The 17,500-nt window shown below is 39.0% G+C and overlaps 1 protein-coding gene across 2 annotated transcripts in view; it reads right to left on the bottom strand.

Annotated features, from left to right (window-relative positions):
• Positions 1 to 10,082, bottom strand: part of LOC145266298 (protein flightless-1 homolog) — a 146,948-nt gene extending 136,866 nt beyond the window's left edge. For both annotated transcript variants that reach the window (XM_080121848.1, XM_080121847.1), the window contains exons 1-2: positions 9,955 to 10,082; positions 1,532 to 1,639 (exon numbers count right to left, since the gene is read on the bottom strand). In XM_080121848.1, coding sequence (XP_079977974.1) covers positions 1,532 to 1,639; positions 9,955 to 10,017 — 171 coding nt within the window. In that variant the 5' untranslated portion in view covers positions 10,018 to 10,082. The remainder of the gene's footprint in view (positions 1 to 1,531; positions 1,640 to 9,954) is intronic.
• Between the last annotated feature and the right edge of the window lie 7,418 nt (positions 10,083 to 17,500).

Genomic DNA, 17,500 nt, shown 5'->3' on the forward strand with positions numbered 1-17,500 from the left:
ACCTCATGCTGGCCGCAACCAGTCATTTCTTGCCTTTGCTTTACACGTCCATTTTTCTCGATGCCGCACTTTTCTTCTCCTGAGAACATGGTATCCTTTTCGCGCAATCTTGTATACATTTCATAATTTGCATATGTGTGTTTTTCAGCTACTACTGCTGCTAATCTCTTTGCAAGCCCGTTGCTTTTTCCCCACGCACTCATCTGCACTATGTTACAGGAAGATAAGAGAAAGAAAAAGAGAAGGGAAAGGAAAAGAGAAGGGAAAGAAAAAGAGAAGGGAAAGAAAAAGAGAAGGGAAAGAAAAAGAGAAGGGAAAGGAAAGAGAAGGGAAAGGAAAGAGAAGGGAAAAAACCATATGTTGACATTATCAATCTACTTCAAATGGTCACAATTGTGGCAGTTACTTTTCCACCCAGACAAACGCCATATACTACATCTCGGCAAGAAACGGGAGGATTTGTATGAGTACATGATAGTCACAACTTCTTTAGCAACCACAGAGGTAGAAAAAAATCTAGGAATACCCATTAATTCATGTCTGTGTTTCCAGACTCATAATCTTAAAACAGCAGCTGCGGCTAACAAGTTCGTTGGCAGATGTCATTGTTCGTTTACATACATGGACCGGGTTATGTTCCTGTCTCTCTATAAGGAGTTGATCTGCCCAAAGTTAGAATATGCCACATCAATACGGTCACCGTGATATATACGTGACATTGGAACCATAGAAGTGGTGCAGAGGATGGCTACAAAATTGGTCCCAAATCCGCATGATCCATCCTACAAGGAATGACTGAAGCAACTGAATCTTCAAACTCTGGCGTTTCATCGAATGAAAGACAATCCCACACAAGTCTTCAAATATCTGCATGGGGAATACAACACGGACTGTCACAAAATGATTCCTTTCAAACAAGATTGTAGGACCCGTGGGCATTCCTTGTGTTTGGATAAGCAGCAACATCGGAAGGGAAGCAGTTGGGTCTGTTCGAGAACACTTCTTTCAATGTGTGGTGAATGTGTAGAACCAGCAACCATATTGTCGCTGGCTTGGCAAATATATGTCAAGTAGCTTCATGTGGAAACGACCGGTAATAAATATTTTTTCTTTCAAATGAAAAAAAAACAAAAAAAAAAAAAAAACGATCAAACGCCTCTCTCGAAAGTTTTAGGCAGACATACAAACATACATACATACATTTAAACAGACAGGTGAGATTTATCTTATAGCTAAGAGCAGTGCTATCATTGGAATCGCTCGGGCAGTTTATGGAAAATACCAGAAAGTACAAAACGAAAGTTTTGTGATTTTCTTTGTTTTTGTTTATGCACAGATACTGGCCAATTTTTTCAATGAAAAATATCTCACTCAGTCGGTATGAAACTAATTCAATGAAAAATTAATTGAAAAATAATATTCTTGAATAATTTTTACAAAACTTATAGAAAAATTTGAATTCAAATCAAGAAAAAACACTCATTGTAAGTTTCATGAATAGATCTGAAAAGGTCAAAGGTTAAAATCGTACCAGTCTTTTTAGACAACTGATTTCCTTTGGAATGGCTTCAAGATCGGTTCTGTTGAGCCGCAGCCATCTCAAGCCGGTCATTTCAGCAACATCTTTCGGAAAAGTAGTCTGAAAAGGAAAATGTACCATTAAATCAATCGGAACATACAAGTTATACCTAAATAGCAACGCATCTCACACGCTAATATTTGATTCTGACCAGCCAGTCATTTACATAAATTTTTGATCTGCATTCTTTAAATAAAATAAAAATTCAAATCATTTTCATTGATTACATATTTTATCCAACCCAATGTTTCTATTAGTAAGAGAAAAATCCAGATACATTATAATATTTGCTAATCAATTAATATGTTTGTTACAAACAAAATAATTCTAATAGATTTCAGAAATTACATCTTCGACTCAATATTTCCTTCAGGAGAAAGTCCAGATACAATATAATTTTTATTTGCTTATCAGCTATGTCTATTAGTTAATGCATTCACTATCAACAAAAAATCCAATAGATTTAATCGATTACATATTTTATCCAACCTAATATTTTTTTTAATTCTTAAAAGGAAATTCACTCCTCTTCTTATTGTGTAATTACTATTATTTTTTATATATATCCTCTTTAAAATAAAATGATAGTAAAAACTCAGTGAATTATGGCACTATTTTAACTATCAAACTTTGTCAGGCATCTTGAAAATCTACAGAGCCAGCAACTTTTCTCCTTTCTTTTCCAAGATGCCTGATGAAGGTTGGAGGTTACACCAACTGAAACATTGCACATATAACACTCAAGATTAGAACAATAGTGCAATCAAAACAAGTAATACTTTTTGGGGGAGGGGGGGGTTCTTCCATGCAGGTGCAGCTGACAAAGTCTGTTGAAAACTGATTTTCTTGACCAAGTCTTATAAGAATTTCAAGTACTTTGTTCAAACTCCTCGGCATAACATTCACAAAGAACAGATACATCGAGGGCATTGCCACCACCGCTGCTGCAAAGAAAGTGGGGGGTCTCTCTACCGTGCTAGAAAGTTAGTTACACCTGAACGTATCCTGTACTTCTACAAGGCAACCATTCTCCCATGTAAGGAGTATTGTTGTCACATTTGAGCTGGGGCATCTGTTACTAGTCTCTCGCTCCTGGACAGGGTTCAAAAGAGTTGCTAACTTAATTGGTCCTAGACTGTCAGCTAAGCTGTTTTACAAGTATTTTAATGGTAGATGCTCCAATGAACTACAAGCCTTTGTACCCCCTTGATGTAAATACCCTCAACAAACCCAACAAGCAGCAAAGTTCCACCCCTATACAGTAAAGATCGCCAGATGCCGGAAAGCCTTCTACACTATTAGTTTCTTTCCCAGAACTGCTAGACTTTGGAATTCACTTCCAGGTTCCTGTTTCCCGACTGTACTAACATGGAAAAGTTCAAGTGTAATGTAAACAGACATCTTGCTGCTCAACTCCCTATATAGTATCTCTGAAATTATTTCCCAGTTAGTAGCCTCCTACATCAAAGTGGCTCTGCGCTTCGTTTGAGGTGAAAATGCAACAAAAAAAAAAATTTTTTTGAAGTTGACATTGGTTTATTATTTTCACATATATGTGTTACTTTTTAGAGCTTGGAAAGATTAGTTGAATATTCTTTGAGTTAACACCTTCATGTTAAAACTTGTTAGCTTTTAGAAAGTAATGGAGAGAGCATGACAGTAAGCAATCAGAACCATTTGCGTTTTAGCATTCATTCAAATCGCGTCTCAAAGTCTAATCTAGCACATAAGACTTCATTTCAGATTAAACATGTGAATTTGTTAAGAGATGAGAGAATTGAGGAAAAGTCCTAAACTTTAGAATCAGATATTAATAAGTGGGTTTGTATTACTATGCACATAGATTCGAAAAAGTTGTCAAAAACCAAATATATAACAAATAAATGTTATCAAAGGCAAAGATAAGTTATTTCTCTACCTAACTGGATACTTTTTTAGTGTTTTTATTTAATGTAAAATGTTTATTTAGCTCGAAAAACATACAGTGTTTATAGATGTATTGGAAAGTTAAAAATGGCGGCCGACTCTCTCTTTCACACGGTAACTTTGGGAAAAGGAGTTAAAAATAAAAAAACTATACAAAATACTGTTAGAAACCCACCGAATATATGTCAACCTATGTCACGGTAACATATCGAGTGAGTTTCTAACAGTATTTTTTATAGTTTTTTATTTTTAACTCCTTTTCCCAAACTTACCGTGTTCAAGAGAGTCGGGCGCCATTTCTAATTTTCCAATACATCAGTAAACCCTGTATGTTTTTCGAGCTGAATAAACATGTTACATTAAATAAAAACACTAAAAAAGTATCAAGTTTGGTAGAAACGTAACTTATTTTGACTTTGATAACATTTATCTATTATTTATTTTTTTTTTTTGGACAATTTTTTCGAATCTATGTGTATAGTACCTATTTACTATGCCTCCCCACGGGACAGAGTTAGACACCAGGGTCGTTTTTTAACGTGGAGAAAAGGTACAAAAATAAAAAATTGTCTCAGTCGTGAAGGACTGCTCCTCCACTGAAAGAGAACAAGAAATGGAAGTGCAGCATCTGAAGAACAGATGGTATTTATTTGCGCCCCCACAGAGCAAATTAGGCACAAGGCCGATTTTTAATGTGAGGAGTGAAGGGAGGGGGAAGGGAAAAAGGGGACCAGCTCCCGAGAGGTGGGAAATGGGAGCTGGTTAATGGTCAGGCATGTGGGGTTGCCCCCACATCTGGTCTTTGCTAGTCATAGCTAGTCATAGGTTGCAGCATCTGCCGGAACAGATACTACACTTTGAGATATTAAATCTTTTATTCATGTTAAAAAATACAGTCAAAATCAACGATGAACAAAAAACTTAGGCACATGGCCAACTCAAAAGGGGGGATTTTGGGGGTCGTTGGTCATCCTTGTCACTCCAGAACTAAACAAAGTCAAAAGTTTCTCCCAGCTAGTATCTTCTTTCACCATAATACCGCATTCACCCTTTCATATTGGGGGACGTCCTAGTAACTCCCAATTTTTAAAACATTTTTTATTGACGTGTAAAAACAAAAAAGATAACAATAAAATGGTACAATAATTCATTTTTGTCGAGGGCGGAGGAAGAAAAAACAAAAGGTGATTAGTAGGACCCTCCTAACCCCGTTTAGTTGATAGACTGCCCGTTCCACTAGGATATGTAAAAGGAACCTCGCTTCTGCGGGTCAGTCTCTAGGTGGGGATGCCCTCTAGATGGGGGTGAATGGAGAAAAGAAAATTTTTGTGGGTAAGGGATGGAGGTTAGTTTGTATTTCTTTTTCTCCAAGATGGGTAAAATTTAGAGGAAGGGGTGAAAACAAAAATTGCAGGTAAGAGGGGATGGGGATCTTGGAGGCTTCCTAATCGGGGAGGGATGGAACACACACTCAGCTAGCTGAGAGACTACTTGTTTAATTTTACTTTACAGAACTGCGCATTCCACACCTAGGCGGGGAACACGTATTCAAATTTGGCTCCTCTTCGTACACACAGACTTGCCACATGTATCCATCTTCTGTCAAATGCCGCGCGATGCAGCCTTCTTCTATCACATCTGATCTTCACCCGTAGTTGGTGTTTAAAGAAAGCGATCAGATCTTGATCAGAAAAAGACAACACCCCCCGCCAACCTTGCAGACGTGACGTCCAAATCACCATTCTCGCCACGGCCAGAATCGTAACGTAGACCATTTGTCTTTCCCGGTCCCACGGCGGCCTCACGTTGTCCACAACATTGGATACAGTAATTGGGCGAGGATGCTCAGGATCGATGCGAGCCGTCACTCCGCTGACATACGACCAGTACTGGCGGAGTTCGCGGCAATCGAAGAAAGCATGATTCGTAGTTTCTACAGCTGTTGTCCCACAACGGAGACAATCAGGCGACTCCAAAAACCCGGAACTGCATTGTATGTTGTTGAGTGGAAGTGCATTTCGGGCCAATCGCCAGGTCAGAGAGAACTCCGAATTGTTCAGATGACTCGAACCTGGCGCCCAGCTCCACACGGAGCGGATCTCACTCTGCTGCCACCCCAAACGCGCGCATAGCGGGTCGTCAGCGGCCCCCTTCACTAGATCCCTGTGGAGTTCCCTACGGGTAGCAGTCACAAGGTCACTGGACCTTGGTAGTCGTTTTAGCGCGGCTCGGCACTCTTTCATGTAGGCAGATTCTCCTCGCGGCCTGCGACGGCTCTCGATGGAAGGGTCGAGAACGAGGTCGGGGAAGGCGTCAGTAACCATGGGGTGCCACGGTTGGTCATCCTGCATATAGTGGCTCAGGAAGGCCAGCCTCTCAGCATCTCGATGACACTTCAAGTCCGGCATTCCCAAGCCTACCTCACACGGACGTTGAATACAGACCTGTCTGCTCACCCAGTGTCTTCCTCTGTCCCAAAGGAGCGAGGACAAGAGTTCGACAAGAGCTTTTAGGTGTTGTGCAGGCAGGGGAAGTACGGCCAGTCGGTAAAGGATGAGAGGAAAGACGTAAGTGGCGCACGCCTCAGCTCTACCCTTTAAGGAGAGTTTCCTAGGAAGCCACGAATTGACTGCAGCCTCCACCTTTGACCGTACCTCCAACCAATTCTTGTCAAGCTGGAGACCCGGTCCGAACCACACGCCGAGGATCCGGACCGGGCCATCTGTCCAGCTGAAGGGCGCAGGGAGGTTTGCGTTGCCACTCCATGCGCCCAACCGCAGTCCTACCGATTTGTTGCGGTTTATCTTGGCCCCCGTGATTCTTTCGTACTGTGTGAGTTCCTCCGACACGACCTCAATGTCTCTGAAGCCCGACACGAAGATCGTGACATCATCGACGAACGCGGATACCTTGGCAGCTAAGCCGCCAGGCAGAGCCATTCCGCGCAGGGCTGAATTTGCCTCCCCATGTCTCAGCTTGCGGAGAAGAGGCTCCAAAGCCAGGACATAAAGCAGGGGCGACAGCGGACAACCCTAACGAACCGACCGAGAGATAACAAAGGGTTTTGAGCGCTTTCCGTTGACTTACACGACAGCCATGGGCGGTCGATACATTATGGAAATCCACTTACAAAAGTCCGGTTTAAAACCGGCGGCCTCTAAGACAGATGCCAGGAAACGATGGTCGACCCTATCGAAAGCTTTGGACTGATCTAAGTTGATCAGCGCGGCTTCCGTGTTGTCATCTATTCCCCCCTCTAGGATCGTGCGGATCAGGTGCAAGTTGTTCTGAATCGATCTCCCCTTCACAGCGTAGTTCTGTTCCGGTTCAACCAACTCGTCGATAACAACCTGCAGCCGATTCGACAGGACCTTGGCCAAAATCTTCAACTCTGTGTTTAGCAGAGTTATGGGCCTGTAGTCGTCTAACTCTTCCCCTCCATGCCCGTCACCTTTCTTCAGCAATGTGATCACTCCCTTGGTCACCTGCCCTGGGATGGATCCCTGAGCAAACCAATGGTTGAACATATCCGTCAGAAGAGGCAGAAACATGGGCGACAGCCTCAAGTACAGTTCGTATGGCAGACCATCAAGTCCTGGCGATCTGTCACAGCTGACCTGCTTCAGCGCAGTAAAGACCTCCCGCTCCGTCACCCGGCCCTCGCAACCAGCCGCTCTAGCCGCCTCGAGGCGGGGAGAGTCGGCCAAATAGTCGCTAAACTCAAGGACCGGAAGATCGGGCTGCTGCGTAAAACGCTTCTCGAAATGTTCTCGAAACCCCTCGCAGATCTCCCGAGTCGATTCCAGGGTGCGTCCATCCGGATGTTTGACTTTACACTTTGATCCTGCCCAAAAAGGCCAAGGAGTAGCTTGTGTCTATCTATGTGTATAGTACCTATTTACTATGCCTCCCCACGGGACAGAGTTAGACACCAGGGTCGTTTTTTAATGTGGAGAAAAGGTACAAAAATAAAAATTTTCTCAGTCGTGAAGGATTTCTCCTCCACCGAAAGAGAACAAGAAATAGAAGTGCAGCATCTGAAGAACAGATACTACACTTTGATCTTGTCCCGAAGGCCAAACCCTAATAAGTCTCTATACTATCAAAAATGATGTTGGGAATGTTTCTCCAAATAAATTAAATATTGAAAAATATATGTATATATTATCATAAAATGTATTTTCGGGTTTGTTTTACTATAGTGTTATATATTTATTAGTATAGGCAACAAACCAAAAAAAGTGGTCCAGAAACAAATAAATGTTACCAAAGGCAAGATTACTATTCTACCTACCCAAATAAGTCTTTTGTGGTTTAAAGTATTTATTTACACTGAAACAAAAGTAGTCTCAAGTCTTATATTAGAACAAGAAAAAAATAGTTTACATTAGACGGTCATTTGGGGAAGTCTCGATAGTCGCTCAAAAATCGAAAATTAAACAAATTAGACATTTATCCAGGTAAGAGTATCTTGCCTTTGTAACCTTTATTGGTATTACTACAGTTTATCGCCAAAAATATTTTGGAATAAGCACCACCACCTCTCAACCTCGAAAGCCGTTCTTAACATGGGGAGGTTGAGGATGTTTATACTACGCTGGGCCGCTGGGGCAGTGGGGCACGTACGTCGTAATTAGTTTTTTCCGGGAGTAATCATTATTTAGTTTGATTTTTTTTTTTTTTTTGTGATTAATTTCATGCTTCGGTCATAGTTTAAAATATTGATTTCTCCCTTTTATTTAGAAGACAGGTGCCCGAAAAAACAATGGCGTCTCCATTTTCGGCCATAAGCTATAGTACCTATTTACTATGCCTCCCCACGGGACAGAGTTAGACACCAGGGTCGTTTTTTAACGTGGAGAAAAGGTACAAAAATAAAAATTGTCTCAGTCGTGAAGGATTTCTCCTCCACCGAAAGAGAACAAGAAATGGAAGTGCAGATACTACACTTTGATCTTGACCAAAAGGAGCAGTGAGCACCCATTTATTTTATGTTTGTTTGTTTTAACACTTTTTCGTTTTATTGTCTATATTGAAAAAAAAAAAAAGGCCAATGCTTGTTATTAAAAAATATTAGCGTATATCGAAAATTACGGAAAGTTATCAAGTATTTTTATTTATATTTAAGAAATTACACTATGCGTAAATTCAATTCTAAATCGGAAGCGAATATTTTTATTTTTGATATTTCTGCAGTTTACGGACCAATTTTTTTTTTTTTCCATACATATAACGAGTTATTTTTGATTGATCGGATTGACTACTGAGTGCTACTGCTCGAGTGTTATTTTCGCAACGTTTCGGCCGATGTAACCCTCGACCTTCTTCAGGTGTATCTTGTTGAACTTGGGAATGTTTCTGTCGAACTCGGGAATTTGGATGGAATTTCGAGCGGAACCCTTTATTTACTTCGCGTCAGATGGAGGTCCTAAGTAATTCGCAATTGTATTTTTCGGTCGCCCAGACTGAAAACATCACTTTTACAATTGATTTTTTTCCAAGTACTCTACTGCGCCACGGACAATTCTAGTACGAATTTTGGGAGCCTTAAACCTATTTTATTTCTCGTTGTAAATATCACTATTTATTACTACATAAAGTTACTACATATATTACTGTATATATTATCTATTAGTTATAATTAACGGTTCCCATATCGTGTTCAATTCTATACTAGGTCTATTTAGTAATTGAGTGTTCGAAATTCCATCCAAATTCTCGAGTTTGACAGAAACATTCCCGAGTTCAACAAGAAGAAGGTCGGAGATTACATCAAACGAGACGTTGTGAAAATGACACTCAAGATGAGAACAATAGTCCGATGAATTCAAATACGAATAATCCATCCTCATCTCAAAAATGAAAAAAAAAAACGCACATATACAAGGTTTCAAAATAGGGGCATTTACAGAATTTGAACCGAACGAAATCTATTTATGCTTAACATTAAAACTTGAATTAGGTTATGGTTAAAAATAAAAAATAAATAGATACATAAAACACACATATGCAAAGGAAATTCGGTTTAAACTGTGTAAATTTGTAAAAAATGAAAACTAAGATTAGGCATTTCCTTAGACGAAACTTCTGACACATCAAAACAACGAAATGTCATTCGAACATTTTTTTACTGTGAAATCGCGACAGAATTAAACTGATAATGTATTTACAAAATATCACAAGCAGTAGTGGAAAAAATTCCTGAATTATTTATATAGTTTTAAGGTGAAAATAAATTTAAAAAAATTTTTGAAAACAAATTGTATTTCTACTACTACTATTATTACGGTATCAGCGGATGTGTTAGCGTCGATCGGCCTCCGATATTTGCCAATGCATTTTAAACTGTCCGACACTTATAGACAGATGTCGATCCAACCACGGGCCGGGTGTGTATGGTTATCATTTAAATCTACACAGATAAGTTAAAAAAAAAAACAAAGACGTACCTGGAAATTATTCCGTGTAAAATCTATGCCCCTCACGAAAGGTAACACCCCGGTGGCAGCCATTTTGAATCGCCTTGTGTGTGACGTCACGCCACTTCCGCTTGCATTTACTCATCAACTGTTGATGACTGAAAATGATATTTGAAAGAAATAAAAAAAAAAAAAAAAGGGAGGGTGCTTGTGTAGATTAGTAATCTTTTAAACCAACGCCCTTTTTTCTTTTTTTTTTTTTTAAATTTTATTACTCACTTTCACCACGAACAAAGCATATTGCCACTTGGACGTAAGGGGCTACATATTGGGACCATGCCTAAGAAAGATTATCAAGATGTTAGTTTACATTACATTTAAACTTCTGCATATCAGTACAGTCAGGGAAGCAGGTAGTAGGAAGGGAATTCCAAAGTCTAGCTGTCTGCAGGAAGAAACTATTAGAATAGAAAGCTTTCTGGCATTTAGGGACCTCAACAGTAAAGGGGGTTGATTTTGTTGTTAAACGGGTCTGTCGGGGATATGTGTAAATGAATGGGGCACAAGAGCAATGAGCTTATCAGAGCACATTTTATTAAAATACATGTAAAACAGACACAAGGATGCAACACTGCAACGACGGAATAGGGGCGGAGCCTACTTGACAAAGTCGGATCTATTAGATTGGAGACATTTTTGGGGGGACCCTATCCAAGAGGGAGAGACTAGTGATAGATGCACCAACCCAGATGTAGCAACAATACTCCATGCATAGGCGAATGATAGATTTGTAGAGGTACAGGATACTCTCAGGTGTGAGTAGTCTTCTAGCACAGTAAAGGGAGCCCACCTTCTTTACAGTAGTCTTCACAATGTCCTCAATGCATTTGTCCCAGTTTATATCTTTGTTTGAAGTTTAGTTTGAAGGAAAAATTCTCAGTGAGGGTGTTATTTGTTATGGATAACAGTGGTTGGAGAGGCGTCTTGTAATTGTTTAAGGAAATCAGTTTAATCTTATTAGCATTAAATGTTATTTGCTGAATCGGGTTTATTTATTTTTGTTTTGAGGGTACCAGGCGGCGTGGAGGTCCGAGAGAGGTTTGAATTATAACGGACACAGTTCAAGCTAAGGGGGGATCCCAGCGGAGACAGGACAGAGGATGAACAGAATTCAGAACAAGTTTTCAGAAAGATCTAGAAGGCAAATTGTCCATCAGCATTCAGAATGTGAGTGGGTTCGTTAACAATCCGGATCAGATCACGAAGAAATACTTCCATTTATCATCTGTCTGGTTTAAGTAGATCAGCCATTCAATGTTGAAATTTACACAAACATAAATGTTGGCAAGTCTAATGCTAATAAGTTTTTGTTGACGTTAATCAAATTTGGACCAGTTTAAGCTTTGTTACAAATCCTCATATATACGACACGATCATGTTGACACACCGGTTCTTGCCAGATCACCAAAGTTAAACAATGTTGAGCTGGCCAGTACCAGATGGGTGACCATTTGGGAAAGTGAGCCACTGTATGTACCGCAAGGTAAAATACCAGGTTGAGAAACTGGCGCAGTCTATCCTTCTCTTGAGGGTAGATGGGACTCTCTTAAGCCATGGTAGGCAACCCATCTAGTGATGGCGTCACAATAAAAAATACCCGTGATAGTCCTGGGGAAGCATCAAGAATTCAGCTACGGACAAGATTTGAATTACACTACAAACTCGTGTAGTGAGCTCAATCTTGGCTGCGGCTGGATGGATGGACAAATCCTCAAGTTGTTTAACGAATGTTTGACAAACTCTGTAACTTTTGTCCTCGAGTTGTCTTTGAGCCTGAATAAATTATGAGAAATTGGTACATAAAAAGAGATTAGCAATTTGCTCAATGATACTCTCAAAGATAGTGACTTCATCACTGTGCAGACAATAAAGGGTAAATATGAAAGCTGTGTGTTGAATAAGTGCAACTCAGTAACACTTATTCAGGATCTTCTTTGGAGATGTCCCTGCCACAAGTGAAACCATTCTTAATGTAGTCACATATTTCATGTCCATGGCGATCTTGAGGGTCAGGTTTGGAGGTTAAGTTAGAATAACTTTTAATCAAGAAATTGTCTAAAAGAACAGATAAGCCAAAGCCAATTTCCCACAGGAACAACAGGTCAGATTTGGTCTCCCGTAATTGGATTTCAACCTCTGGAAAGTTGCAGCATAAACCCCTGATGTTGGAAACGCAAATGAGTGAACTTTCTAGCATGGTAAGGAGAGCCCACCTTCTTTGCACACACACACACACACACACACACACACATACATACATACATACATATATATATATATATATATATATATATATATATATATATAGAGAGAGAGAGAGAGAGAGAGAGAGAGAGAATTTTTCTCCACTTAAAATAGACTATTCCGCTGTTTACAATCCTATCTCACCTGGCTTAAATAATAAATCACTGCTATAGTAAGAAAAGAATTGGTAAAAAAATCAAAACAAATTATGCTAATTTATTTAGAAGACAGTAGAACTTTATTTAAGTATGATACTTAATATAATCAACCATGGTAAGGCGAAAAAAAAATTGAAAAAAAACAAAACAAATAAGAATAAAAAATTAGGTAAAATAAATTAAATAAATAATAAATCAAAGTGACTCCCCCCCCCTCGTACACTGCCATCTCCTTTCCGGACACCTATTCCAGGTGTGTGTTTTCCTAGCTATAAAGCCTATACTCCTCTTGATCCGTCACTTCATCGAAACACCAGGATGAAGGGCTCCTATGCCTTAATCAGCAATTCATCAATCTGTACAATTATCTGTAAACTGATATCATTAAAAATTAGATAAGCTCTGTTTTATTCCAACAACCTTACATGCTTCCTTTCTTGACAAACTAGCCAACCGCATTACAAACGGATTTCCTTTTACGATAGAGGGTAGAACTTAAGCAGTATACTAAATATGTACAATACGTGCGTACTAAACTATAACCACCTTTGTTACCTATATCTAATCGCCTATACTGAATCCTCATCAGCTCACAACTTACTCTCAGTATCCTCGGACTGTTAATTTCTCAAATCTTATATCACTAAGACATTCTTCTGAATAGATAAAAAAATTTCTTCCGAGCAGTTCAACATCCAGTGATCATGTATCTAATCCTCATTTAATTCCTTATTTCACTTTGAATATTACCTTAAATTTTCATTCTATCCCTAAGCTAAGATGAACACCTCATAATACTTTATTCAACTACTTTTAAAAATTAGATAAACTCAATTACAATATCAGAAGTGCTTTGTGTCTGACCTAGTCTATGGATTTGTGCAATAAACCACAACACTATGTACCTATTATTCCTCTCAAAACCGCAAAAAATACTGCTGCTAGTATGCTACGTATATCCTATAGATACTTTACTTCCAAGATGACTGCCTTGTCTGTTTTGCATGACAAACTTTTTTCTTTTTTGTACTGTTACTTAAATCCTCTCTCTCCTGATCACTAACTAAGCTTCTGGGTTTGACCTTTACTCCTGATCTGAAATGGAACACGTACATCAAGTCTGTTGCCAAGGTCACTGGAAAGATGGTGGGATCCTTCTACCGCTTCAGAAGATATCTCACTACTGATGCAATTCTCTATCTATATAAAAGCCAAGTACGTCCAAGGATGGAATACTGTTGCCATATCTGGGCAGGAGCTGCCAAAAACAGCCTATCATGCCTTGACAGAGTACAAAATAGACTTTGTGGTTTAGTGGGGGATGCCCTTTTCTCTACCCTGGAACCTCTCTCCCACAGAAGAGACGTTGCGAGCCTATCCTTGTTTTATCGTTATTTTCATGGCAGGTGCTCGTCTGAACTCCAATCCCTGGTCCCCCTCGCCAATCTTTCACGAAAAATACCCGTCTAGCTGAATCCACTGTGAAAATTTTCCCTCACTCTATATCTGTGCCTAGATCAAATCGCGGATTCCATGAACAAAGCTTCTTTCTTAGAACTGCACGACTGTGGAACTCTGTTCCGTCTGCCTGCTTCCCTCCAGACTACAACTTGGATATCTTCAAGTCCAATGTTAACAAATTCCTAATGAACCGCCCCCTTAAGTAAACACTTCATCAAATCTCCACACAAACGTAATGTACTTGCAATAACCCTTATCCCTGAGTGGCTTCCGGGCCTTGATAAGTGGTGATCACTGTGTAAAAAAAAAAAAAAAAAAAAAACTAACCAACTGCTCTATTTCCTAAGTTGCCATTAAATCTAATCCATTGACGTAACCCTTGACACTAACAGACTTGATTTTCGTAAATCGATACATATTAACACCTAAAGCTTTCTTAGTCATGCTTTTGATTATACTCCTAACCCATAACTAAGCTTCTAAGTAAATACTTACTAGCCATAGTCCTATACATAGATTTAAAGTGATCTGTAATGAACAGCAACCCTTAATATCTTTCTTTTGATAGGAGATAGTATTGCAATAATTTTTACACAAACTGAACCGGTACTCATTGTAATACAAACTTCCGGATATTAAGAGAAAGGCGAAGCCATCCTCCTTCGTTGGAAGTCTGAAGGCAACTTACTCAATGTCTAAATTTTCATGCATCCGTATACAGTGAAAAACATGCTACTTATCCATCCATCTATATTTAACTATACTTACAGAATACGCCATAACCTATATCTTTCAGGTATACCTGTACAAACTACTCCAAATCAAATGTTCTCTTGTATCTATACTGAGCATATATCTTATCTTTCAGTCGTATTAAATACTCAGTTTGGGCACCAAATCTTAATTTCTAATATCAAATAAATCATACTCTAACATGTTATCCTATTCCTAAACTTACTAAACTATATCTAACCATATATTCCTAAACTTACAAAACTATATCTAACCATACATTAACTCGTCTCTCTCAAACCAATGCTGTTACAAATTTAGTTGCTTCCACTGCATGAATTTTTACCTATCCTCTCTCCCATTAAAAATGAAAATGGAAAGCATAGTAATGTCCTTTTTTTAACCACTTTGAGAAGTGAAATTTTTCAGTAAATACCTAAATAACCAATTAACTATTAACTACCCATGCAGGGTCACAGAAATACCTGTATTAGGACCCAGGCACAGGGCGAACCCTTTCAGAGCTGATGGACTAGTAGATCTTCCCAGGTCATCCATCTAAGAGAACAAAAACTCTGAAGCTAAACCAAGGGGAGGGAGGCTTCTTCAGTTGTGGACGACAACCTTCTTAGAGCTGGTGACTCAAATAAGTCACCAGTTGGCAAACCTAAACTGCTTAAAGAGGAGATAGGCTCTGTCTATCGCCTGGCTTTCATACTCCTTCTTTGCCTATTGGCCAGGCGTAGAGGTACTATCACAAAGACTCGTCAGAATCACCCAGTGGTTGACCTTGTTTCCTGACTAGGGCAATGAACGCTGCTTTTTCCCCGCTCCCGCCACATCCCATCCCCCTAAACTAGACACAGTGGGGTGCTTCAGTACCATATATGTCAGTGAAGTTGGACTGGGCTGACTTTGCCTAATGGATTGAGGGTACCGGATTGACAGTTCCTGGCTGCTGTTTCAGATTGATAGTACAGGAACCCTAACTCTTTGGTAGCGCTTAGCGTGGCTGCTCCATTAACAGTTGTATAATATCGGGATGTTTGTAGTGCCATATCACGCATGCAAAGGGGCCCTGCACTCATCCCCGGTGGGCTTTCCTGAGGCCACAATCCTGTGGGTGAGGACAGCTGATGATCTATTTGTATTGCATGTCTGGTATTTTGCACAACCACTTGTCCAGCACCCCTCACTCACTCACTCACTCACTCACTCACCCTAACTGAAACTTTTAAATTAAATAAAATGAAATGACAATTACGTTCAAATCAGAACCAAACTCAAAGAAAACTAACCTGCCTCTTCCCTTGAGGCTTGCATTTACGAATATCCGTGGGCTTAGAACTAACTTAGATGATGTTGAATCATTTCTCCTTGTAAACACCCCGGATATCTTAGCATTAAGTGAAACTAACCTTCACTCCTCCATTCCCTCTAAACACTTTAACATGCCTGATTATCTCCCACTCTGCCATAAGGACTCGGACAGACATATGCATGGGCTTGGAGTCTATATTCGTAACACCCTCTCCCTGACTAGAGAAATAAAACTAGAATTAGACAGCCAGGCCTTTATGTGCTTCAGACTAAATATGCAACACATGGCGCAGTTGATAGAGACGTTGAATCTCTACGGTTCCAGATAAACATTGTCTGAAGATAGCGGTTTCAATCCCACCCAAAGCGTGCCAGAGGTAATTGGTCAAAAATGTGGTGAGACGACAACAACTACGGATGGCAGTGATGGCTGAGAATGTAGTTAGGAGATTCGAAGTTCCTATCCGTCGCGGTTACCACCTGACGAAGGCCAGAGGAAGTTGGCCGAAACGTTGTGCACCAAATAAAAAAGATAAGATGAGACTAGTAGTCCGAAATAAAATAAAATTAACTGTTCATCAATGTTTCGTCTTTATTTCAAAACTTCCTCTGGATGAATGAAATTGAGAAAACAAGAACACCAGTACAAATATATGAAAATTTTCTTGTGAAAAGTGTGATGCTGTTCCATTTTAGAAATGGAAAAAGATGTTGGAAATTCAAAAAAGTGGGGGAACTTGCGTTGTTAAAGAGAGGGAGATTTTTAACAACGTCATATAGCTGTTAATGTATTTATGACGCAGTTAATATTCTTTCTGAAGAAAATATGTCCATTAAAATTCAAATATAGGTTTGTAACTGAAATGAAATGTGTGTGTTTTTGTTATGTAATTTTTGCATTGAGATTATATGCATTAATTATTAAAGGAGGTGTTTCTATGGTGTGAGAGGGTAAACCCAAGGCTACCGAGAGAGTAGACAAGTGAACATGACAGCGTGACGTCATTTCCTGATCAACATGTAGGTATAGAAAGTTTCCGGTGTTTAACCACATGGCCATAAAAAATATTTTTCGTTGCCTTAGATTGTGCAAGTTTTTTATTCTACTAAAGAGAAAAAACAATTCTCCATTTGGATAATTATTATAATAATTGCACATTGGGATAATTTTAATCTAACAAAATATAACAGTAAGTGGGTTGTTTTGGAATTTTTATATTTATCAAAGAAAGTCGAATATTTCATTTTATTTATTTTTTTAAACTGCAAAAACAATTTTTATATGAGAATATTTTTCAGTCCGTTCTTTTAATAATAAATAAAACTTTTCATTGAGTATTTCCAAATATTTTAAAGTTAGAAGCATTTTTCACAACAGGTTTTTTTGGTTTGTTTTTTTACTAAAATAATTGATAATTTCAATATTTTAGCACCGGGTGTAATTTATTTCTTTGAAATATATTTAAAACTTGGGTTTGTATTACTATACACATAGATTCGAAAAAGTGGTCAAAAATCAAATATATACCAAATAAATGTTATCAAAGTACAGATAAATTACTCTTCTACCTATCTGGAAAGGTTTTTAGTGGTTTTACTCA

The sequence above is a fragment of the Euprymna scolopes genome, chromosome 41 (genome assembly GCF_053919585.1).
Source record: "Euprymna scolopes isolate OS-2025 chromosome 41, ASM5391958v1, whole genome shotgun sequence".
Classification (NCBI taxonomy): Eukaryota; Metazoa; Mollusca; class Cephalopoda; order Sepiida; family Sepiolidae; genus Euprymna; species Euprymna scolopes.